The sequence below is a fragment of the Protopterus annectens genome, chromosome 17.part0, assembly GCF_019279795.1.
Source record: "Protopterus annectens isolate FY-2018-M chromosome 17.part0, PAN1.0, whole genome shotgun sequence".
NCBI classification, from domain to species: Eukaryota; Metazoa; Chordata; order Ceratodontiformes; family Protopteridae; genus Protopterus; species Protopterus annectens.
Genome location: NC_056751.1, coordinates 38,117,599 through 38,143,718, shown reverse-complemented (window position 1 = coordinate 38,143,718; position 26,120 = coordinate 38,117,599). Strand labels below are relative to the sequence as shown.

At 43.2% G+C, this 26,120-nt stretch overlaps 1 protein-coding gene across 1 annotated transcript in view; it reads left to right on the top strand.

The window, feature by feature from the left end:
* The window catches only part of WDFY3 (WD repeat and FYVE domain containing 3), a 5,086,165-nt gene that overhangs the window by 3,369,969 nt on the left and 1,690,076 nt on the right, over positions 1-26,120 (top strand). Inside the window, exon 31 of the mRNA XM_044059488.1 lies at positions 3,514-3,704. Coding sequence (XP_043915423.1) covers positions 3,514-3,704 — 191 coding nt within the window. The remainder of the gene's footprint in view (positions 1-3,513; positions 3,705-26,120) is intronic.

Sequence of the window (26,120 nt, the reverse complement as noted above, 5' to 3'; positions counted from 1 at the left end):
TCTTATGCTGAAAAATGGAAAGGATTCCTTGCCTGGAACCAGTCTGAAGGGATGAGCACAGCAGCGCCCAATTTACCTCAGATTTTACAATACTTAACTGAGATGCTTCACAAGGGCCTGTCTTTTCCTCCATCAAAATTCACGCCTCAGCTATTTCAGCTCATTATAACACAGAACCTCCCCTCTTCTCTCATCCACTGCTCAAGCAGTTCCTCAGAGGGCCAAAAATTTAAGACCACCCAGGAGAGCGCCAATTCCTGCCTGGGACCTTAACTTTGTATTGGAAAAACTCACTCTTCCTCCTTTCTAGCCAACTGCTACTGCAGATTTAAAATTTCTTTCCTGGAAAACAGCTTTCCTTTTAGCAATCACTTCAGCAAGAACTTTATCTGAATTACAGGCCCTTATGGCAGTGGAGCCTTTCATCATCTTTCATGTGGACAGGGTGTCCCTCAGAACCAATCCCTCCTTCATGCCCAAGGTGGTATCCAGTGTGGCCCTTAATCAGTCCATTCATTTGCCAACCTTCTTTCCTAATCCACAGAACAAAGGGGAATGGATAATGCACTCTTTAGATGTGCACAGACAACTTAGATTCTATTTGGACAGGACTAAACCTCAAAGGAAATCTGAACAACTGTTGGTGGCATTTGCTGCAGAGACAGAGGGGAGGTTTATTTCAAAGCAAACCATTTCTAAATGGATAGACCATTGCATTCATTTCTGCTATAAGCACCATGGAAAACCTATCCCACAGGGGATCAGACCCCACTCAGCCAGGGCTGCATCTACCTCTACAGCCTATCACAGAGGCGTCCCTACCAAGGACATCCTAGAAGCTGCTACCTTGAGTTCTGTGCATACTTTTACCAAGCATTACCATTTGCCAATTTTCTCTAAATCCAGAACTGGCTTTGCCACTGCAGTCTTGCAGGGCCTTATAGCTGATCCTAAAGCTATCTAAATTCCTCCTCCCATCCTTGTCCTTTGGGAATCAACCCAAGTGTGATGACTGCAACAGTGAAGCATGAAGAACATAGTACAGATGTGTACGCTTACCATAAATGTAGATGTTCGAGTGTATTCACTGTTGCAGTCCTGGTTACCCTCCCTCCAGCCCCAACTTCTTTTGGCTATACCTCTACTCTCCTTTTCTATGCTGAAAAGCTTTTTGGTGTATTTATTTTTTTTTATTGGAGGTATAACTTTGTATATTGATATATTTAATTGCTTCCCATTAGGGAGGACTCCTGACATCTGGGGCAAGAAAAACTGATGTAATGGCGTCGGCTGCATGTTTTATACCCCTAACGACCTGATGTCACGGAAAAAGAGATAGCAACCGATGCAGGACCCAAGACTTTGTTAATCAGGCCGACTGAGGGCTACCTGCAAGCAGATAACCCAAATGTGATGACTGCAACAGTGAATACACTCGAACATCTACATTTATGGTAAGTGTACACAACTGTACTTTTTGAGTAGCCCTATTTTGAATCTCGTTATACTTTATAGTTTACTTCTCTGGCATACAACTTGGAATTGCAAGTCTTTTTAGTCTTTATGTATAATTACTTTGTGTGGTAGCTACAGGTTATTGCATAATTTGGTTCTCTTGAAGAGGAAGCTTGCAGATTGTTGCATATTTTAAATAGTCATCTTTGAAAGAGAAATTGTACATTAACAGGGTGCACATTTATGTTTCTTTTTGTACTAAATTCTTAATCCTTTTAATGCTTTTTTCTGCCAGTGAAGGACATTTGATTTATTGTAGTCAGACTACTGCATTTCCTGAGTCCCTTTGATTTCTGAGCGTTTGCCCCTTTCACTTTCATTTTGCAAGTGTTTGGCAATTGTGAGTTAAATTTAAACTGCATATTGTTTTCTGAGTGTTTTATGATGCTTTATTTGGGAATTTCAGTAGTAGAATACATTGAAAGAGCCTGTTCCGGTACCTTGGAAAATTCCTTAGAAGGGTTTCATTTATTAGGCACAATGTCAGCAGTGAGGTTACTGTTAAATATTGCTGTAGTTCTGATTGCCATTTCATTTTGGGATTCCACACTGTAATGTTTTCTAAGTAAAAAGAGTGGAGCTTGACAGTAGTACTTCTGCGAAAAGTAGTTTTCTTGCTATGAAATTTTGTCATAAAAATTTTACTGAAGTGTTGCTGCAAATAAATAGCCACATTCATAAGTGGTAGTACAGGAGCTTCTTAGAAGCTGGGTAGTTGGTATTTTATTTGCTGCACTTGGTAGCTGTCATAATTCTTGCATTGAATCATGTGGTAGACTGTGTGAGAGTTGTAGTTCACCTTCTGAGGTGTATGGTGCAATAGAAAAGTGTTCCAGAAGCTGGCAACATGAAAGGCACAGGGTGCACATCATGACAACTTATTTGCCCTGCGTCACAGAGTGCATATTATGTGAGAAGGTTTGGGAAATGTCTTTGACATGATGACTGACCTTAAAGAGAAATAAATATGAATGTTTGTAGCAGACACATGTACTGCTAGACTGTCTTGGAATATTATATGGGCGTTGACTTGTTCTTCAGTGGTAAAATCAGGTTCAAGTTTATTATTGTGCTTATGCCCTAAATACTTGCAACTTAACAGAACACTGGGATGTGACCGTAAAGGATATTAAAATGTTAAGCTGGTGATGAGGTGTTATCAATGTTAAATGCTTTCTTAAATAATGAATCTATAAGGCATAACAAAGAATAACAAAATGGTAAACAAAAGCAGAGTCCTTGGAGCCAAAAGCTGACTAAAGCTGTCAGGTTAAAAAGTATGTATTAAAATTGGCTTATAATACATTTAAGGGGATATCAGTTAACCAACAGTTAAAATACTTTGGGTTGAAGTTTTTGTTAGTGCTGCATTTTTTTTTGGGAGGGGGCAGCAAGTATGTTTTGAATATCTGGAGTATTTTATATTATTCTGCAAAGCTGAACCTAAACATGGTTTGACAGTTGTAGTCTTGAAGGCAAGACTTAGCAGAGAGATTGTACCGTGTGATAATCTATTAATGAATTCACACTTGGTGACAAACCAAAGTATTGCATGCATACAAGTGAGTGTGTATGTTACAGAATTCACTACCAGTACCAAAACTATTCAGCTTCCACTCTTTGTTCAGACAAAGATGATAGAAACATACAAGTCCACCCTAATCTCACAAGTTGAAAACAATTAATTCTACACATGCTTGACATTTATACTTGCACCACATTCCCTTATTTTCAGTTGAACAATTCAGGAATGTGTTGATGATTGGAAAGGACATATCTTTTCAGACAGTTCTGCTGTGATTCTTCCATGCATCCATCTCTTGAGATCCACTTATTCATCCTCCTTTACTTTCTGTGCTTATTACCTAAAAAATACAGCATTGCATAAGGTTAGTTTATGCCATTGTTTATTCAGTTGCATTTCAATTTAATAAGCAGGAACTACTACCCATTTGTAACTAGCTTTAACTAGAAATACTTTTTTTTTATGTTTGTCAGGTTTTAATGTAGGCAGAAGTGCTGGTGGTAGATCAACTGTCAGGGAGATTAACCGTGAGGCATGCCACTTTCCTGGATTCTCTGTTCTGCAGACATTCCTTCCAAAGCACACCAGTGTACCAGAGGTCTACTTCCTGCTTATGGCACTGTTTCTGCAGCAGCCGGTTACAGAACTACCAGAACACCTCCAGGTAATTACACAAGAGTTAAGCTGATACTGCAGTGATCAACTACAAAGGTATTTTCTAATTATGTTGAGCCTTCATATTTCAACCAGAAAGTGACATCATGTGCTTGGGTATCAGTTGTTTTTTTGTGCATTTAATTTCTGCTATTCTGTTCTGACTTCAGAGGTCTTCTGCATTTGATCAGCATTACGATTTCCTCTTTGTTCAGTGTAGTTTGGAACTGTTTGTAACTCCCTCGTGAGGATGGGCTCCAGCTGGTGTATTGTGTGATGTTGCTTGCCAAAACAGAAGGGTGTGCTCATGTCCTGTACTCCTTATGTTTCTTCTGCTTTTACAGTTACTATCTCAGTCCTTTGGGTCCGTATAGGAAATATACTGTTTGACTCCTAAAATGCATAAACCTTCAGACTGATCCTGTGATCATCATATCACTAGCCAAGTTGCAAAGGGTTCTTAACTTTCTTCATTGAGCCTTTGCTGCTCAGTAGAAAAAAAATGAAAACTGCAGTAAAAGCCAGTGATTCTCAACATATCCACCTGGAAGGAACATAGAGAAGATTGAGGCTTCTATACTGTGAGGAAAATGTTGGCTTTGTAGTGCATCAATTTGGAGACCATAAAGAGAGTATTTTGCTTGATCCCAGATGTACATGCAAAGACCAAGGACTTGGACACCATCCATCAGAGTCTCCTACTTCTGAGTTTGCCTGTGTGTGATGGCTTTGCATTCAGTACACATAGCAGGCTGCTTCTTAGTTATTGCAGGTGTCAGTCTCTCAGCCATCGGGTGTCGTGGATGAGCATGGAAGTATACCTTCTGAGGCAGTTTGGGTAGGGGCAACTGCAGTGGTAAGTTTTTCCATACATTTTAGCATCTAGAGCACAATTACATGCATGTACTCTCTTGTGTTTTGGTGCCCTGTCTCTTCACACTAACCTCCTGTTCATTCGTTGCCTTGCTGTGAGATGAGGTAAGCCAAGGCTGCCCTCTGCTGTTGCTAGGGTTCAGGGGGGTTGTCCTCTTCTGCATTCAAGGAGGGGATTCAGAGAATCCTGAATTCCTTGTATGTGAAATAGACAAGAATAATGAGATGTCCCATCTAGAGGAACTCTTCTTTTGGAGAGATTTTTCTGCTTAAAATCCAATGTGGACTGTCTTGTTTCTCCTCTGCTTTTTGTCCCTATAAATTGTTAATGTTTTATCCAGGAACAGGCATGAGGGTCCCTGTGTCATGACCCCTCCAAATCCCTGTGGAACATATAGCAAAGGATGCTGCCCTTTGTAGCCTTGAAGCATTCATCTTCAGCTTCTTTTGTTGCTGAGAAGGTGAATATTGTCAGTGATGTCTTGACTAAGCAATGCTCCTGTCTGATAGTTTCAGTTTGGCACAGGTTTTAGAGACCACAACCCATTACCAGTGGAAGGAAAAGTATCCTGTAAGATATTTTTTTCTTAATTTGTAAAGTAATTCTTGTAGTTTTTAATGTCCAGTTGTGATTCTGACAGTGGTAGTGTCATAGTTTAAAAGATCAGCTGTGTAGATTGTGGAAAAGAAATCCTGCATAAATCTGTATTTGTTGTCATTTCTGTCTCAGTTGGGAGCATGATGTGGATTCCTGTCCACTGTAAGATGCCTTCACCCAGAAGACAGTCAGGAGGATGAGGAAGTCTATCCAGGAATATGCTGTTTCGAAGGGGACACATCTGGTTCCATTTTATTATGGCAAGAACAAAAAATTCCAGCCGCTAGAAGCGATGAGGAGATCTATATTAGTTTATTCAAAAAGCAACAAAACCAAAAAGGTTTCAGGCTAATGCCCTTCTTCATTGTGTAAGTGACAGCTAGTATAATCATATCTCCATTAAAACAGATTCAAACTAAAACCGTATGACACAGCCCCAATCAAAAAATAGAATCAGTTATTTAAATATGATATAAATAAGGAAGTCAGCATCTAAAAGTACATAAAAGCATTTCACATATCCTAAAACATAGTGGCACAGTGATGTAGTGATCAGCGTTGTTGCCTTGCAGCAAGAGGTTCTCTGGTTCAATTCCTGCATTCAACAAATGTTATATAAAAATTATTAAATAAAAAACTATAGAGCTTGACTAAATATAACACATTAAAAATATTTAAAACACATTGTCAACTTAGAGACATCTCTTTTCTCTTTAAAATTGATTTAAGGCTGACAGTCGTATTTATGCCTTTTGCATAATCTGCCTGTAGTTGTATGATATATTCTTATTCACATATATCCAATTTATATTTAAATCACCACCCCTTCTATTTCTTTGCATAACATTAATCATCCTGAATTGAAAGTCATGATCCATTCCTTTCTCTCCCATATGTTTAGCAAGTGTATTCGTGTTGACTTTCCTCAGTATTTCAGATTTCTGCTCTATGATACAATCTTTCAGTGTACGTGTACATTTTCCAACATAAAATGCAGGACATTTCACACATGTAGCCAGATAGACAGTATTGGAAGTATTACATGTGGCAAAACATCTAAATGTATTCTTTTTCTTTGTTATTGGGTGTATGAATTCATCATCTTTCAAAATATCTGTACAACATCCACAGTTATGACAAGCAAAAGTGCCTGATCTTAGATTTATCTGGGACCAATATGTATCATGTCTTTGTAACAGAGATGCTGTTTCAAATTGGAGCAATTCTTATAGGCAAAGTTAGCTTTGTTCCCTATATTCTGCTCTTCAGTAACTTGAAGTGAAGCTAGTGTTGGCTGAATTTTGTTATTTGCTAGTAATTACAGGTGTGGGGGTAGCCACATTCTTTGATTTCCTGTCCTTGCATATTTAAACTGGTGCATGTGAAATAATTCCTGCTTTACAACTTCAGCTTGGCCAGCTAAGAACTTGGTTATATTCAACTGGACGTATAAGAGAATTTAAGTACCTATATCTGCACTTTTTTAAAAAAAAATACAGTATTATACAGTATTTAATTTGATTTAAACTGTGTATGAAGGAATGTTGAAGGAATTTTTAAACTGAAGTTATTCTGCTCTTCAGTTATTCCCACCCACCCTGTTTTTGTTTTGGTGTTAATTTTGTGGCATTGAAACTGCCCGCCCCTCAGCCTGCCTCTGGGCCCATCTCATTTGCTCACTCAACTGAGTGCAGTGAGATCATATTCTGATTTCAGGCACTCCTACTGTGTACAAAGAGAGCATCTGGGAAATAGAAAAAAAAAAATTAAGCTTATTTCCTGCCTTTCTTGTTAAGTGGTACAGACTATTTGTAGGCTTCTGAACCCCCAAGCCCTTCTGTGTTTGAGGAAGCCTTCTAGCTTGTTTTTCTTATAACTAGCCAGTTTTCTAGTTTCAGCACTCAAATCTGTTTCTTTGATTTCAGCACTTGTTCAGAAAAAAAAAAAATTTCATCTGCTTTTACTGTACTTGTGTTTTTACCTACTTCTTTTTACTTTTGCATCATCTTAAAATACTCAATTGTATTTATTACTGCTTGGTGTAACTCATTCTAAGCCTTTTGGTTTAAACACTTGGGCTTCGGACCAGTTAGTTGTTTTGCACTGAGAGGGTTTGTGGTCTGCACTGTTGTGGCAGAACAGGTAGCTTACATCCTTCTAGGTTGAGAACTGCTGATTGAGGGCTCAGTGTCTGTTATTCTAAAAGTGTATTAATTCTGGTTTAAGCACTTGGGCTTTCAAGCCAGTTATTTTACATTAAGAGGGTTCGTGGTCTGCACTCTTGTGGGAGGAGAGGCTGGACTCTGCCCTTCTGAGCTGGGAATTTCTGGTTAAAGGCTTATAGTGCATGCATATCTGAACTGTTTCTTACTGAAGTTGGTGCGCCTTGTTTGTTGTGGCATAGACTGGATTCGGGCCTGCTGGATCTAGATTTGTTTGTGTAACTTGAGCACTAATCCAGACATTCTCTAAAGTATTCAATGGTATTTATTACTGCTTGGTTGTAACTTGATTAAAGTGTAGCTATCATTCAAGTCTTTTGGATTAAGCACTTGGGCTTCAGACCAGTTGTTTTACATTAGGAAGGTTTGTGGCAAGCACTGTGGTGGCAGGACTGGTAGCTTTCATCCTTCTAAGTTGGGAACTGCTGATTGAGAGCCCAGTGTCCAAGTGTATTAGTTCTGGTTTAGGCACTTGGGCTTCAGGCCAGTTATTTTACATTAAGAAGGTTCGTGGTCTGCACTCTTGTGGGAGAAGAGGCTGGACTCTGCCCTTCTGAGCTGGGAATTTCTGGTTAAAGGTTTATAGTGCCTGAATATTTGAACTGTATCTTACTGAAATTGGCTCACCTTGTTTGCTCTAGCATAGACTAGATCCAGGCCTGCTGAATCTAGCTTTGTTTATATGCTTGTTTGTTTGCTTGTTATTTCCTGGAAGCTAATTCCACCTAATAGCAACTTCTCAGCTTCTGTGGATCACTAGTGATATCTGCATTCCTTACTGTACTTATTTCCTTGTTTCACTTGAAAGAAAGTTACTGTTTGTGGTTTTGCATTTAGTTACTTGTAACACATTGCACTCAAGTTACCTGGCACTTGCTCACTAAAGCAATTATATGTCAGCACTAAAAATTAAAAGCACTACACCCTCACTCCCCACTGGCCCTTGTTTTCAATTAAGGATTTCCCAATATTATTCTAGCATGTCCAAAGGTCAGTTGTCAATCTCCTCTCCGGTCCAGCTGGTGAATCTGGGAATCTTGAGGCAATGTTATAACTGCCTCATGTACAACCCTCTCCTCCTCCCACATAACACAAATACTTACGAGAGATGCAGCTATTTAGCCAAACTGGAGGCTGAGCTCTCTCAACTCAGGAATGGCAAGACCAGACAGGAGGAGAAGGCAACTACACACACCACAAAACCAGCCTCACATAATGCTACCACTCCACTGAATCAAACACATAAACACACAAAGACATACTGAGGCTCTGAGTAAAATTTACCTAAACAGCAGAGGCCTCCAAAGCAGACACCCAAACAACTGCTACCTCAAGACACCCCACAAGCAACACATAAACCACAAAAGCAGTGTGCAAAGCAGTCACAGCCCTTAAGGCCAAATACAACATCAAACATACTTGTCATAGGTGACTCCATAGTCAGACACACTGACGTCCCACTCACCAGGCTGAACAAGGAGAGGGTCACAGTAAGCTGCCTGAATCCGCCACATAACACAAGCACTCGGGTCACTCCACGGCAAGTACAAATATGACACAGTCATTGTCCATGCTGGTGTGACCTGGACTACATGAAAAGAGACATAGAGGAGCTCTCTGATTATGTAGCCCAGGCAGGTATGACCCTAACCCTGAGCAGTATCCTTCCTTCACCAAGAATGATGCCACAATATAGAGACAAGATGATCAGCTTTAACAATTGGCTTAATGTCTGGTGTCATTCAAAGGGGATCCAGTGTCTGTCTGCCTGGGATGACATGCTTGACAAGCCACGCGCACCTGTCACCCTGGGATTCCGGATATTGGCTAAGGCTCTTGCCACCCCCATAGTGCCTTTTTAGGCAAGGCTCAAATTCTAAACCTACCACCCTAGAAAACAAAAATGGGAAGAAACTGAGGGTAATGCTGCTCAATGCCAGAAGTCTAAATCTCAAAATGCACAGGCCCTTCTCAGTATGGAGAACATCGATGTCTGTGCTGTAACTGAAACCTGGTTCAAGGCTCCTGAGAGCACCCCGGCACTATTAGGTTTTACCTCATATCATGCGTAAACCCGGACCACACCACAAAAGGAGGGGGTGTATCCATATTCATAAAGGATACCCACACCTCCAGGTTGGTGGCAACGGAAACCATCCAGGTGCAACTAACCATAGGCAAAACTGCTCTACAAATTGTAGCATGCTACAGGCCACCCTCTCAAACTCAGGAACCCCACACAGCCTTCCTGAAGACACTGGAGGGTATAAATGTATCTCCAAACACCATCATATTGGGTGACTTCAACTACCCGAATATAGACTGGGAACATTACTCAAGCCCTAACTTTCTACCGGAGTTCATAAATTCAAATGCCATGGAACAGCTAGTCACTGTTCCCACGAGAGGAGAAAATATACTAGATCTCATTGTCACAAACATGGGGACAAAATGCTAGTATATCCCTCATTGGTGAGATCTGATCATAAACTAATCTCACTGGAAATCCACATCCCGCCCCACCCCAAACAAAGACCATAGTGAAGAACTTCTCTAAAGCAAACTTCACACTACTCAAGACTGGTGTGGTATCTTTCAAGGCCCCTGAGCCAGTGGAAACCACAACCCAACAAATGCCTTCTATGAACACCTCCAGGACTGCATGGATCAGGCAATCCCAAATAAAACCAAGACTCTTTCCACAAAGGGCAAACGTCCAGTCTGGTGGACCCCAGCCATTAACAAACTTTACAATAAGAGGAGAAAGCTATTACATGATAGAACAAAATCCATAAGTCACCCCTGATCATTATTAGTAAAAATTACGAGCACTCATAAAATCAACTAAGGCCAATTTTGAGAGAAAAATTGCCATGGATTCAAAGGACAATCATAAGGCCTTTTCCAGCTATGTTAGGAACCTGGGTGGAAACTCCCAGATATGCTCAGAATTAGTCCAAAATGATACAAAAATCTCTGAACCCACAGACATTGCCAACATACTGGCTGACAGGTTCAGTGCAAACTTCACCCCTCTCCCCGTAAAGGAGATAACTATCCCAGCGTGTAGCCTCCCGGACATCTCAAATGTGCAGGTGAAAGCTGCTCTCTCTAAAGCTAAAAACACAGCATCAATGGGACCGGATGGTGTCCGGCTGTGTGCTACTAAATGAGGAATTAACCCGCACATAAGGCAGCTGTTTAATCTCAGCCTTACCACAGGATACGTGCCCAAGGAGTGGCGTGCGGCAACTGTGGTCCCACTCCACAAAGGCGCGCCTCCGACCCTCCTAATGACCGCCCATAAGCTTAACAAGTCTAGTCTGCAAAGCTATGGAGAGGATCATAATGGAGCTCATAAACAAAGATATAGGGGACTTGCAGACATTGGACCCGACCCAGTTTGGCTTTGTCAAGGGAAGATCATGCCTTTTGAACTTGGTCGACTTCTTCAAACAGTCACCAAGGCCATTGATGAGGGAAAGGCAGTCCATACAGCCTACCTTGACCTTCAATACCCACTCTGGTATTGTAGAAAAACTTACCAGCAAATGTAAACCCATATGTCACAAGATGGGTTGCAAACTGGCTTAAGGACAGAACCCACAGGGTTAGAGTTGCTGGCGCTGTGTCAGACTCCAAGCCGGTCACAAGTGGTGTCCCACAGGGCTCGGTCCTTGGCCCCTATTGTTTGGCATCTACTTCTCAGAAGTACAGGCCAGCATGGGAGGACTTTGGCTGACAAAGTTTGCAGACGACTGCAAACTGGCCATAGTGGAAAGTGCATTGGACACGGATATCCTTCAGAAGGGACTCACGGAAACAGATAGCTGGTGCCAGAGCCATGGCCTGAAGTTAAACGCCAAAAATGTATAGTCATACCCTTCGGGAAAAACAAGGTAACCCCAAGCTACCATATAGGTGGCAATCCACTAAGCACAGAAGAGGTTATCAGGGACCTGGGGACCCAGGTTGACAGTGGCCTTTCTTTTGACACTCACATTGCTAAAGTGGTTAGAAAGACCTTCTACATTGCCCACCTGATCATGAAGGGATTCACATCCAGATCTAGTGAGGTCATTGTTCCCTGTACTCTTCACTTATCAGACCAATGATCGAGTACAATGCCCCATTCGGGATGTATCTCACCCGACATCTGCAGCAATTGGAGAGACCCCAAAAGTTCCTCACCAAAAGGATAAAGGACTCCAAAATCTGTCATATGCTGCCAGATTGAAGAAACTCCAGCTCTACTCAGTCGCATACCGTCTGCTCAGAGGTGACATGTGCCTGACATACAAGGCCATGTCCAACCCGGAATTAATGGACATGCTCCACCTCAAAAATCCAAATCCACCAAAACCACTAGAGCAAGCGACTTAAACCTTAGCACGGATATAAATAGGCGTGCTGGAGGGATAGATTTATCACTCAGAGACTCCCTATGCTGTGGAATAAAATCCTGGTCCATGTGAGGCAGAGCACCTCGCTGACTCTGTTCAAGAGAAATGTAGACCTGTGGATGGGAGATCGTGTTTACCGAATCATCTCTGTGTCACTGCTGGACAGAGGCACAACAAACTAATGGGCACAGTATTTTTTCATATAAGGGGTGGCGTAAGCCACAAAAATTTGGGCTAGGCTTATAAATGCCTTAGGGCAGATAGCCTAGTATAAACCTATGAACCTATAAGCTGTTCAATTTCTGGCATTGTTCCTAATATGCCCCAGTTTCTTGATATAATTTCCTTCACCCCATCGATCCTTCTACTATATTTAGTAACATAGCATAAATGTTCTTGTTCATGATTAATAGTACTTTGTACACCAGTACCCTATCCTGTCTTTCATTTGTAATATCATATTTCAACTGTTCAAGTAAAACATCGTATCCCTTCTCCTTGAACTCATTTGTCATTCTAGCCATCTGGTTCGAGACATTTCATTTTATCAATATTGAGTTGACTAACTCTTTTATAAGCTGATTCTTTGCTCTACTTTTAAACATTGAGCAGCATGCATGCTTCTTCTGTGTGTATATCTGTTTGCCTGAACTTCTTTTCTAAAGATTGAGGTAGTAGTATCATTATTAGCATTTTCTAATTTCATATCTAGGAAGTTAATCTCATTCAATGAATATTCTAATGTAAATTTAAAAAAACTAGTCGTACCATTCAGATACTCAACAAATAATGGTAGATGGGAATGTTCACCTTCCCAGACAAGAAAAATATCATCCACAAAGCGCTTATAGAATGACACATTATGTTCAAATATTAGTTGTCATTTATAAAAAAAAATGTTCTTCCCAGCATCCTAGAACAATATCATCCACAAAGCGCTTATAGGAATGACACATTATGTTCAAATATTAGTTGTCATTTATAAAAAAAATTGTTCTTCCCAGCATCCTGTAGTAATGTTAGCATAAGGATTGACTATGGATGCATTCATAGCCACCCCTGCTTTTTGATGGAAAACAGAGTTCTCAGATATAAATATATTATTAGTCAATATTACATCCATCAACTTACAGATTATCTCACATAAAAACTCAAGGATGGCCTCTGTCCCAAATTCATTAGGAATTACTGTAAATAAATACTTAATAGCTATTGTTAAAAAAATGAAGCTAGTGTCATTCAGTGAATATTCTAATGTTTATCTCAAAAACTAGTGGTGCCATTCAGATATTCAACAAATAATGGTAGATGTGAAGGTCCATTACCTGTATGCTCAGAAAGAAAAAAACAGAATGTTATAATCTGATGTCTAGAAAGCATGAGGCCCTTTTAAGACTACAAAACAATAGAGACATTGTTATTAAACAAGCAGAAAAGGGCGGTGCCATAATACTAAATAAAAAAGATTATAATGCCTATATGTTTGAGTTTTTGAATGATGAAACTACATTTATCAAAATTAATAATGTGGATATAGCAATGTGGTCAATATGTATTTGTGAGTTACGCGCAGTGGTGCAGAGGTTGCGTTGCTGCTTCACAGCAAGAGGTTCTCCGGTTCGATTCTTAGCTGGGGTGCTTTCTGCACGGAGTCTGCATGTCCTCCCTGTGTTCGTGTGGGTTTCCTCTGGGTGCTCTGGTTTCCTCCCACATTACAAAGACATGCATCTGGAGCATTTCTCCACGGGTCTCCGCTGAAAATTGGCTTTGTTCCAAGTCAGAACCTTCCCTGTAAACAAATTATAAAGTTACAAATGACGGGCAATATTTATATTTATATTGATGTATTTTAACTATTTTAACATCCCCTGCCCAGTAACACCAGTGCTCTGTGGATTATCAAAGATGCATAAAAATCTGGAGCACCAGCCAGTGAGACCAGTCGTGTCTGGAAGTGGCTGGGAAACCAAACCCATCTCCAGATACTTGCAGTCTATTCTTGGTAAGTTTTTACCTAAGGTTAAGAACAATATAAAAGACACTGGTAATTTTTATTGCAGTTATATGAATGGTGTAAGTATAAAAAGGAGACTAGCTTTGTTTTTGTAACATCAGATGTGAAGTTGTTCTATCTCGCCGTTCATTCTTACAGATGGATTCGGAGTCGATCCTTGGCTCCTAGTCGGCCTACTGCAAAGCTCGAAGTCTGCAGACAGCACGAGGCCAAGTATCTATCCTATGATGCAACTTTAGAACTGATATTGTTAATCCTTGTTCATTCCTTATGCCTGGGTTATCGGTTCTGACCTTGGAACCGAGCCGGCCATCTTCCAAGCTAGCGACAACCACAAACTCTCAAGCTAAACTCTTACCCACAATTCCCCTCTCCCTGTTACCCCAGATTTCGTTTGCTGCATTGCCATTCAGTCATGTCAGGCCACTTCTCGTGAGCTAAGTAAAACTTTTTTGATAATACATTATCGTATTGCAGGTTTTCTCAGTTCTAATTTTGTTAAATAGTTCTCTCTTAACCTTTCGCATGTAGCAGCTCTAGTTTTTTTTTTTCCTTTTTCTAGCTCTTCTTATTATTACCGTGAGGTATCTCCTTTACCATCATTGGAAATTCTTTCCTGCTTTACCTTCGGATATTCCTTGTACCACCTTCTTTCTTCCTTTCCTTTCTTCCTCCTATCATGGCAGAGAAAAAAGGTGGTCCAGGATTTAAAAGATGTGTGGATTGTGGGCATATATTACCTATTTTGGATGCACGTGCATTATGTGTTTACTGTTTGGGTGTGCCTCACTTGACTGTTGACCTGCCTTGTGGGATTTGTGCTAATTTTTCTAACATGACTTTGGTGGAAAGGAAAAATAAACTGATTTTAAAGGGACTTCTTAAATCTTCCTTTTCAGAGGCTTCAACCCCTCCTAGTTCCCATAAGAAAAGAGATGAACACAAGAAGGCCAAATCTCTCCCGTTGTCTCCTGCTGGGGACAACCAGGAACTGAGACCTAAGAAGGCCAAATTTTCTAGTTTGGATTTGACTTCCTTGGCCCCGAGGCTTTCGGTGCCTAGAGCTTCAGCACCGAAGCCTCGTCATCATCCGTTACTTCAGCACAAGTTTTGTGCCCTACTCCTCACTAGAACCAAGGGGCTTCTCGGTTCAGACTTCCTTACTGGCACCGATTTTTTCCACGATGCAGACCTTTTCGGTGTCGATGACTGTTCCGATGCCCCCTCCTGCTTCGACTCGACAATTTTCATGGCACCGACTATTCTCTCTGTGCCAAACGCCTCATTTTCTGTACAAACTCTTTCGGCACATACCATAGTGCCAACTACCACTTCAGCACCGACCTCGTCGGTGCAGACCTTGCTTTCGGCTCTGCTGATCTCCTCGGTGCAGACACCAGTAGAACAAGCCTTAATGGCTCTGTTATTTTTGGTGCAGACTCCTATTTTAGCACTGCCCAAAGACCCCTTTGTGGGCACCGAGTTTCCTGCATCCTTAGATAGACCTGATTCTCCTTCAGCTATGTCTATGAAATCCACTAGAAGCCTCCAGGAACATGATGTGGTGCGTCTTTTGGATCAATTGCTTTTGGCCAGAGGTATCCATCCCTCCAGGAACTACTCTTCCTTTGGAGGTGAACACCCTTCTCCAAAGACTCCTACTTATTCTGCTTCTTTATTGCCTTTGAAGCCCCCTGCTTGTAGCGCAGACTTCCCTCACTTTGGCTCCTTTCATGGACCTCACTAAGGAGTTGCAATTACCTTTGTGGCAGGAGAGACTTGTCACTCCAGTCACTGCTCTGGATGCTAGCTGTGACGTACGTTCTCCTGTTTTTCACAGCCATCCAGGGACTCTTGAGTCAGCGGGCTGATTTGCTTGATCGAGGTGTGACCTCCTCGGGTGGACCAGCCTTCCAACTCATGGAGAAGGCTCTTGCGTCTGTTGGCGATCCTGTGCTGTCAGTGCCCCTGTCCTCCTCTGGACCGCAATTTACACAATACATCCCTGGCAGACACCAGGTACAAGGGCCTCAGGACACATTCCCACTGGAGGCCCCTTTTGCGCTGTCTTCCCCAGATTCTCCCCCTGAGGAAGTTCATCGTAAGAGTTCGTGAAAGAGGAAGCAGATGGACACCCTCTGAGGTATCCTTTGGAGATATCCTTGAAATACTTAAACAGAGAGGTGATTGGCGGCTCTCTAACCCAACCTCTGAAGAGTCTGTGTTCCTGCAGGCCTTTCGTGCGTGGCCCCCTACCTGTTGGGTTACACCGCCTGCCGACGGCCTTGTCTGGCTCGTCGTGCAACATGCATGGAAGGCTCCTGACGCCGTTGACGCCATTCCCCACAGACCAGATAAAATTTTGTCCCCTCCAGATAGTAGTGAGCCTCACTGGTCCAAAGGTCTTCCTGTAGATGCCTTGGTGGTGGTGGCCGCAACAAAGAAGGATGTGGCGGAAGAAAGCCAGACTGTCCACCTGCCCAACAGAGAGTCCCAGGAACTGGACAGATTAGGGAAGCGTACCTTTGCATAAGCGACCCTTGTAGTCAGGTCCCTGAATTATATGGCACATTTTACCAGGCTTCAAAGAGACTTAATTTCTGAGCTCTCTGAAACTTTGGCCGGAGCTGTGTCTGATGAGGTCTGGGACAAAGTGGCCTCACAGCCACCCTTGAATTGATTTCTAACTCTTCTATGCACCTGATTTCTCATGCATCAGAAGGAGCAGCTAGAGCAGCGGGTGTAGGCATAGTCATGAGACTGCATGCCTGGATGCGCTTGTGTGATTTCGCGGAACATTTCAAGGCTTCCTTTCTGAACGCTCCCATTGAAGCCTCTTCGTTATTTGGACCCAAGGTTAAAGACACACTGGCTAGGTGTGAACAGGGTGGTAAGACTGTTTCTGCCGTGGGTGTCCACTATTCTTCCCCTCAACAGGGTTTCTGCAGAAACCAGAAGAGTGGGAAGATGTGGCACAAAAAGTCTCTTGTTTTTTTTCCGTGACACACGAGCCAAGTTGTCCCCTAGAGACAGAGGGAGGAAACTCATATGGAAGATGCCCCTTTTGGGGCAGAGGAGGGTCCGTGTAACCCGGGTTCCAGAGATTCTTTCTCTGGCCAGTCCTACCAGTGCTCCTGAATAGCGGCCCAACTGCTTTCCTCTGGAAGTGGTTGGGGGTAGTTTCTCTTTGTACCCTTCTGCCTGGCTAACCATTACTACCGATTCTTGGGTACGAGAGATAATAACCAAAGGTTGTCATATTCCCTTCGATCTTTGCCCCCCCCCCCCCAAGGAGCTTACCAAACGTTCCACCCAGTCAAAGGGTAGAAGCAGCATTAGAGATTTCAAAGCTGCTAAGAAAAAGAGTCCTCCAAATAGTCCCACCAGACCAGATAGGATCCAGATTCTACTCAAGATTATTTTTAGTGCCAAAAAAGACCGGGGACTGGAGACCGACTTTGGATCTCAGTGTGTTAAACAAATTCATAGAAGTACAGAAATTCCGGATGGTCACAATACAGTCTATCCTCCCACTCTTAGAGTTAGGCGATTGGATGTGCTCTATAGATCTTCAAGATGCGTACTACCACATAAAGGTGGACAGACCATCGAGAAGATTCCTTCACTTCCATGCGGGAGCCAGTCATTACCATTTCTGAGTACTGCCCTTTGGACTCTCTACAGCCCCCAGAGTGTTCACCAAGTGCATGGTAGTTGTCACAGCTCTCCTGTGACTGCAAGGATTCTGGGTGTTTCCATACCTAGACAACTGGTTCATCACCGCCCCCACTAGATATCTGCTGGAAAAAGCTTTGGCATACCCTCTTCACACCACAGAAAGGCTAGGTATAACTATAAACTGGCAAAAATCCAACCTATCCCCATCCCAATCCATCGAATTCATTAGGGTCCTGATGGATACAAAGAACTGCACGGCACTGATTCTAGAGCACAGAATCTTGAGGATAAAACAACTCATACCCATCCTCTCAAGGGAAAGATCGACAGCACATTCTGTTCTCCAGCTGTTGGGTTCCATGGCAGCTTCTATCACCATTGTCCCCCTCATGAGGTTCCACATGAGGCTTTTACAGTGGTTACTACTCACCCAGTGGTACCCTTTTCAGTTTCCTCTCTCATCCCAGATTCGGGTGACTCAGAGATGAAAACAAGACTTGATTTGGTGAATGTCGCAGAACCCGTCACAATGGTCTCACCCCTTCACACCCCAATAGCCCAAAACCACAGTGACCACGGATGCCTCCCTGATGGGGTAGGGTGGGGACTTTTTCGGGGAAGACAGTCCAAGGCACGTGGTTGGACCTAGAGGCTCATCTGCATATAAATGTCCTAGAATTGAGGGTGGTGCTTCTAGCATTGCAAACATTTTATCCCCTCCTTCCCTCAGGGACTGTTGCAGTACAGTCGGACAACATGGCTGTAGTCTGGTACATCAGCAAACAAGGCAGATCCAAATCCTAACCACTTTGTCGAGAGGCCATGAGGATATGGCAATGGGCAATGGCTGCCCACCGCTTTCTTTTAGCAATGCACATTCCCAGGAGTTCCAACGTGATACCAGACAGATTGAGCAGGTGCATTCTACAACCACACGAGTGGTCTCTGAATCCTCTTATAGTGGTGGAGATTTTCAACCGCTGGGGTCCCCCTTGCTGTGACCTTTTTGCATCCCCAACTAACTACAAATGCAGCAATTACTTCTCCCTGATTCCCCCTTGGGGACAGTCACCCAGGGAAGCTCTAGTCCACGATTGGCCCTCGGGTCTACTTTATGCCTTTTCTCCTCTCCCTCTCATTTCCCAGTTCCTGAAGAAAGCCCGCCGGTTGAAGAGCAAGATAATCCTCATAGTGCCATATAGGCCTCAGCAGATTTAGTTCCCCTTCTTATGGCCTCACCTGCTAGATCAACCATGGATTCTCGATCCAACTCCGGATTTGATCTCCCATCCACAGAACCTAATTCACACCAACCTGAACAACCTGAAGCTTACAGCTTGGCTCCTCCACTTCCAGCGATTGCCAGGCAGACTGATCTTTCTTCCCCAGTACGTGACATTCTTATTGCATCTCATAAGTCTTCCACTAGAACTACTTATCTCAGCAAGTGGAAAAGGTTTACCATTTGGCTGAAGGAAAAACGGATAGACCCTTTTTCAGCACCAGTGCCGGTTGTATTGGAGTACCGGTCCAGTTTATTCCAATCTGGCCTATCTGCTTCTACCATTCGAGTTAATTTAGCCGCGATATCTAATTTTCACAGTGGTGTCCATGACTCTTCTCTTATGTCACACAAATTATGCAAGACTTTTCTAAAAGGCGTAAATCATTTGAAACCCCCTTTTAGAGAACCTAGCCAGCCATGGGATCTGTCTTTAGTCCTGCAAGCTTTGACTACGTCTCCTTTTGAACCAGCTTTTTCATGCAACCTCAAGTTTCTTTCTTGGAAAACGTTCTTGGTCACCATTACTTCTGCCAGATTTATCTCTGAAATTCAAGCTCTATGCATCAAACAGCCTTACTTAATCTTTCATAAAGATAGAGTGTCATTGAGAACTAATCCTTCCTTCCTGACAAAAGTGATCTCGGAAATGTCCATTAATCAATCCATTGAATTTACAGTTTTCTTTCCCAATCATTCTAACGGAGGAGAGTATTGTCTACATACCCCTGACATTCACAGGCAACTTCATTTCTATCTGGACAGAACTAAGGCTTCTCGCAAATCAGATCAGCTATTCCTGACCTATTCTGGTCCTAGACTTGGATGTGCTGTTTCTAAGGTTACATTGGCTAAATGGTTAAAAGACTGTGTAACATTTATTTACAAAAGTCACGATATCCCTCTGACTGCAGCTGTTAGGGCTCATTCCACTAGGTTGGTCGCAACTTCTGCAGCCTTCCATGCTATAGCTTCTTTACCTGACACTTGTGCAGCTGCAACTTGGGCTAGACCTCATGCCTTCATCAGCCATTACAAATTGGATTTGGCCTCCAGAGGAAGAGCGTCCTTTGGTTCAATGGTGCTCAGGAATGTCCTTCCATGAGAGCCTCCCAGGAATAAAGGTAGCTGGGGACTCTGTCCCAGGCATAAGGAATGAACAAGGATTAACAATATCAGATAAAGAAGTTATGTCTTACCATAACGTTCCATCTGTATTGTTGAGCCTCGTTCAGTCATTACGACCCTCCCTCCTTCCCCCTCCTGAGGCTTATAATGGATCTCATCATCCGGTTCCATTAGGTCCTTTGTCCAGAAGTAGCCTCTACTTCCTTTGACTTGCAGACTCAATCTGAGGTAACAGGGAGAAGGGGAATTGTGGGTAAGAGTTTAGCTCGAGAGTTTGTGGCTGTTGCGAGCTTGGAAGATGGCCGGTTTGGTTCCGAGGTCGGAACCGATAACCCAGGCGTAATGACTGAACGAGGGTCAACAATACAGCTGGAATGTTATTGTAAGACATAACTTCTTTTTACCTCAGATGTAGTTTGCCAGTGCAGTAGATCGGAGGATGTACTTCGTGTTTCACTGTTGCAGTCATCACACTGGCATTATCTGCCTGCAGTTAGCCCTTAGTCGGCCCGTATACCAGAGTCTTGGGATTTCTGCTTCAGATGTTGTTGCCTCTTCCATGATGTCAGTGGTATAAAACATGCAGCCAACACCATTACACCATTTTTTCTTTCCAAGCGAAGCCTGAAGCAGAAGCAGTTTGCAAGTGCCAATCGGCCGCTACCTGAATTTTCGTTATTCGAGTTTCAGACCTGAAGTCTTCTAAAGCTAAGTACCCCATTGGGGATCCTTTTTTCTTCCTCTAAACAATGTCAGGAAAAGTTAATAATTGTCTTGCCTGTGAAAAGCAAATACCTCAGAGATTTTCATTCTTACTGTGTCATCCGTTTAGGCCCAGACCACAACGTTCCTCACTGTCGGTTTTGTGCCCTGTTCAACACCCGAACTATTCGTCATCATCAGGCTATCTTTATCGCTAAATTCTTTCACTCTCGTTCTCCATATTCCAAAATGGCTTTGATAAGCCATCCGACTACCGATCTTCCGAAAAAACATAAGGATAAAGACAGAGACAGACCGCATAGGTCCAAGACTGCCAACAACGCTTCTGTTAAGTTAGTCGCCAGTCCGCTGGTCCTCAATGAGGCGCTTTTGCAGCCCCTGATACCCACGTCTACAGATTCGCAGGACTCTACTGAGACCCATTCAGATTCCGGTGTGCCGCGAGATGCTTCTTCGACTATGGAACCTGTGAATGTCTCTACCTTGGATGGGTCAAGAGCCGCTGTGCAGGCACTCTTGTCTGAAGGTGTATTCAGACCTTCCGATGTTCATATTAAACCGACTACTTAGTTTCTGAATAAAACTAGCGAATTTCTCAGGCCCAGAGTTTGCACTACGCCTAGGAAACCGACCAAAGTGCATTCTCAAGCTCCCATGCCACAGAAACAAATGCTTGGAATGGCTGAAGACCTTATTACTTTAATTAGGCAAAGCCATCCTTCCCCTTCTAAAAGACAAATAATTGATTTTCTTTCTGATTCTACAGATCATGAGTCCGATGACTCTGACCCCTCAGATTACCAGGACATACCCTTATCTATCTATGAGGATTCAGATACAGAGGATTTCATTCCCTCTGCCTCCCCCCCAGAGGACTTTTCTTTCTGTGAATCCCTGCCTACCCTCAGAGAACATTTCCACTGGGAGTGCCAGGACTACCCACAGTCCAAAAAGAGACTCAGGGAATTTTTAAACTTGCCTCATCACAGGCCTCTAGCAATCCCCCCTGTTCTGGAAATTGTAGATGATGTCTTCATGGGATCCAGTCTTACACCTGATACTTTGCCACCAGCTCCTAGAAAGCCTGACAGGTACTACAGAGTACTTGACTCTCACAAATTTCTATTTACAAATCCCACTGTGGATCCAGAGACCATTTCCCAGGGATAGGCATTAAGGCTACTGCAGCCAAAAACCCTACCCCTTCGGACAGGTATTCTGGGGCTTTAGACAGATGGGGAAGAAGGTATATACCTCTGCAACTCTTGCCATCAGGGCTTTAAGTTGCCAGTTTCACATGTTGAAGTACCAGCAGCATATTATGGAACTAATTAAAAAATGATGTTGATTCCTGTTTGTGCAGAACATAAAGATTTACAAGAGTTAATGCATTCTGTAAACCAAGATGGAAAACATGCTTTGCAGTGTGGTTTTAATGCCTTAGAAGCATCTTGCAGGGCTGCTGTTACTGGGTCTGTTCTTAGAAGGCATGCTTGGATGAAGGGACAAATCTTGCCAGACCATGTCAAAGCAAAATTACTAGATGCTCCATTAAACCATGAATGTTTGTTTGGCACTAAAGCAGAAGAAGTTCTTATAAAGATGGAGGAAAAAGCTAAATCTAAGAAAACTGTTAAAGATCTCCTACAGGTACAGCCACCTAGATTCAGTAGCCATTGGTCTTCAAAAAAATGGTCCTTTCCAGTCCCTCCCAGACCTTCTCAGTCAACCCGGGGACAGCAGACCACCAAGACTACAGTCTCAGGGTATGCACAGATCTAAACAATGGAGTGCTCCCACCTCAAAAACAGGGAGTGATTAAGCCCACCCTCTTATGGAAAAAGTTCACAATTACTTGTCCTTCATCCTTCCCAGCCATTCCCAAGTACTTGCACCCCTAGGAGGAAAACTCACCCTGCATGCAAAAAACTGGGAGTACATTACCTAGGACAGATGGGTCTTAAACATTGTATCCCAGGGATACAGATTCTGTTTCCACTCACTGCCAACCCCAAGCGGATTGCCAAAACCTCCCCCCAAACCAGTGGGCATACGCCCAAAAGCAAGTACTTTCTCTTCTCAGTGTCAGGGCTATTCAACCTGTTCCAACAGAGCAAAGGGGACAGGGTTTCTACTTTAGACTCTTTCTGGTGCCCAGAAAAGAAAACTCTTGGCACCCTATCCTGGATCTGTCAATTCTCAACACCTTCCTGGTGGTACTAAAATTCAAAATACTTACTCTCCAACAGCTGCTTCCTATGCTAGCCAAGGACTCCTGGCTAGTCACTCTAGACTTAAAGGAAGCTTATCTGCACATCCTCATAAGGGAATTTTGCAGAAAATATCTACGTTTCAGGGCAGGCTGTATGCACTATCAGTTCTCTGCACTTCACTTTGGCTTATCTGCTGCGCCCAGGGTATTTACAAAATGCCTGGCTCCAGACATTGCATACTGCAGGCAGAGAAAAATTCAAATTTACCCATACTTGGATGATTGATTGATTCAGGCGGACAGTCAAGAATTGCTACTTCAGCACCTGACGTTTGTAAAGAGACTCCTAACTTCTCTGGGGTATACCATCATTGAAAAGAAATCACATCTGGTACCCAGCCAAAAAATGTATTCCTGGGAGCAAGCCTGAACACAACTTCCCAGATGGCATTCCTCACTCCAGAAAAATAGGTTTATTTGACAAACTACTGGCCACCCAAACCCAGGTATCTGCAAGCAAACTACTGCAAGCCCTAGGGTTTGTGGGCTCATGCATTCTCCTAATTCCATATGCAAGACTGCAGATGAGGAAACTTCAGTGGTACTTAAAAAGTCTCTGGTGTCAACATTCAAAGGACCTGGAAATGGTGATTCCTATCATTCCTTGCCTAAGGACAGAGTTCCTTTGGTGGGCAGAGGCCTGCTACCGCAATGAGGGACTCACTTTCATTCAACCCCCTGCCGCCCAAACCCTGATAACAGATGCATCAGACTATGCATGGGGGGGGGCTCACATGGCAGGCAAATGCATTCAAGGCAAACTGAGTCCAAGACAAATGCACTTGCATATCAATCAAAAAGAAATGTTAGCTGTACAGAATGCACTGACAGCCTTCAAATACCTTATTCTTCCAGGACAAATCTTGATAAAGACAGACAACACCACAATTATGTGCTACATAAACAAGCAGGGGTGAACTAATTCTACCCAGTCTGCATGTTAGCTGTGGCTCTGTGGAACACATCCTTAAGCCTTAAGCCATCAAGTGCACCTGCAAGCTCAATTCCTGCCAGGCAAACAAAATTCACTGGCAGACGACTTTAAGCAGAAATCTTATGGACTCACACGAGTGGAAACTAGAACCCAATTCATTCAAGCTTCTAATCCACAGGTGGGGGGACGTCAGAGGTGGACCTCTTTGCTTCCCCCCAGAGCAATCAATTGAGCAAAATTTGCACCAGAACTCCCCACAGCCGAGCATGGAAAGTTGATGCCCTATCCTTTACATGGGAAAACCTCTCAATCTATGCCATTCTCCCTCTGCCCTTCCTCTCGAAAGTACTACTCAAGATCAAACAGGACAGGCCAAGGACAATCCTGATTGCACCAGGCTTACCATGCCAGCATTGGTACCCACTTTTACCCAGTCTGACAGCAGTGCCACCCTAGCACCTGCATCAGACCCCTTCCCTGCTGTCCCAGCAGGAGGGCCAGATTTTGCACCCTCAGCTGCAAACCCTGAACCTAGCAGCCTGGCTCATTCCATGAATACGTCACCAGCAACCCTCAGCAAACAAGTGCTGGATGTCATCCTTGAGGCCAGGAGGCCTAGTACTAGGAAATCCTATTCAGAAAAGTGGAAAAGATACTGTTCTTGGAGCCAGTCCCAGGGAAAGGACACAACCGTGCCCACCCTACCTCAAATCCTAGATTATCTAGCAGAACTGCTCCACAAAGGCCTGTCCTTCTCTTCTATCAAGATTCATGCCTCTGCCATCTCAGCTCATTACAATACTGAGCCCACCCCTCTTCTCTCACCCTCTGGTCAAACAGTTCTTCAGAAGAGCTAACAATCTAAGACCCCCGAGGAGAGATCCCACTTCAGCCTGGGACCTTAACTTTGTACTAGAGGAGCTTCACGCTTCCCCCCTTTGAGCCTGCTGCTACAGCAGAGTTAAAATTCCTCTCTTGGAAAACAGCCTTACTTCTAACCATCACTTCTGCAAGAAGAGTATCCGAGTTGCAGGCCCTTATGGCTGTGGAAACACTTCATTATCTTCCATGCGGACAGGGTTTCCCTCAGGACTAACCCATCATTTATGCCCTAGGTGGTATCCAGTGAGGCTTTAAACTAATCCATCCATTTACCAACCCTTTTCCCTAATCCTCAGACTAAAGGGAAAGGATCCTGCACTCCTTGGATGTGCACAGGCAGTTTAGGTTCTACCTTGACGGGACTAAACCTTTCAGAAAATCTGACCAGCTGCTAGTCAGCTTTGCTACAGGGGCAGAGGGCAAGGCCATTTCAAAGCAAACCATCTCCAAATGGATAGCACACTGCATCCATTTCTGCTACAAACACCATGGAAAACCCACCCCACAGGGAATCAGAACCCATTCCACTGGAGCTACCTCAACCTCTACAGCATTTCTCAGGGGAGTCCCTACCAGGGACATCCTGGAAGCTGCAACCTGGAGTTCTGTACACACCTTCAAGCATTACCACTTGCCTATCTTTTCTAAATCCAGAGCTGGCTTTGCTACAGCAGTCTTGCAAGGCCTGCTAGCCAGCCCTAATACTTCTTGACTGCTTCCACCTTTCCTCAGCTTTGGGAATCAACCCAAGTGTGATGACTGCAACAGTGAAACACGAAGAACATAGTACAGTTGTGTACACTTAATATAAATGTAGATATTCAAGTGTATTCAGTGTTGCAGTCCTGGTTTCCCTCTCTCCAGATACCTGTCCTCTTTTGGCCATATCTTATGGCAGTGGTATTTACTTTTTATTGGAGGTGTTCCACACCATGTAATTGCTTCCTATTTTGGGGGCTCTTGACATCTGGGGCAAGAAAAACTGATGTAATGGCGTCGGCTGCATGTTTTATACCCCTTACATCATGGAAGAGGCGAGAGCATCCAACGCAGAAATCCCAAGCCACTGGTATTCGGGCCGACTGAGGGCTACCTGCAGGCCGATAACCCAAGTGTGATGACTGCAACAGTGAATACTCAAACATCTACATTTATGGTAGGTGTACACAACTGTACTTTCCTCAGCTTATGCTCAGGGCAGTAAAAATTTATTATCAAAATTTTTTCTAAATAACTTTATTACTACTATTTAGAGTTAGCTTTTAGCTTCTTTAGCCTTTAAATCTTTATAGTGTGTATTCCTTGGTGTGCCTTTTCATATTTAGATATAGCTTTTGGTCTTCGTTTTTTCTAAAGGTCTTTATATTTAGTGTAGTTAAATAGTACTTTGTGTGCCTTTGATAAGTGACATTTTTGT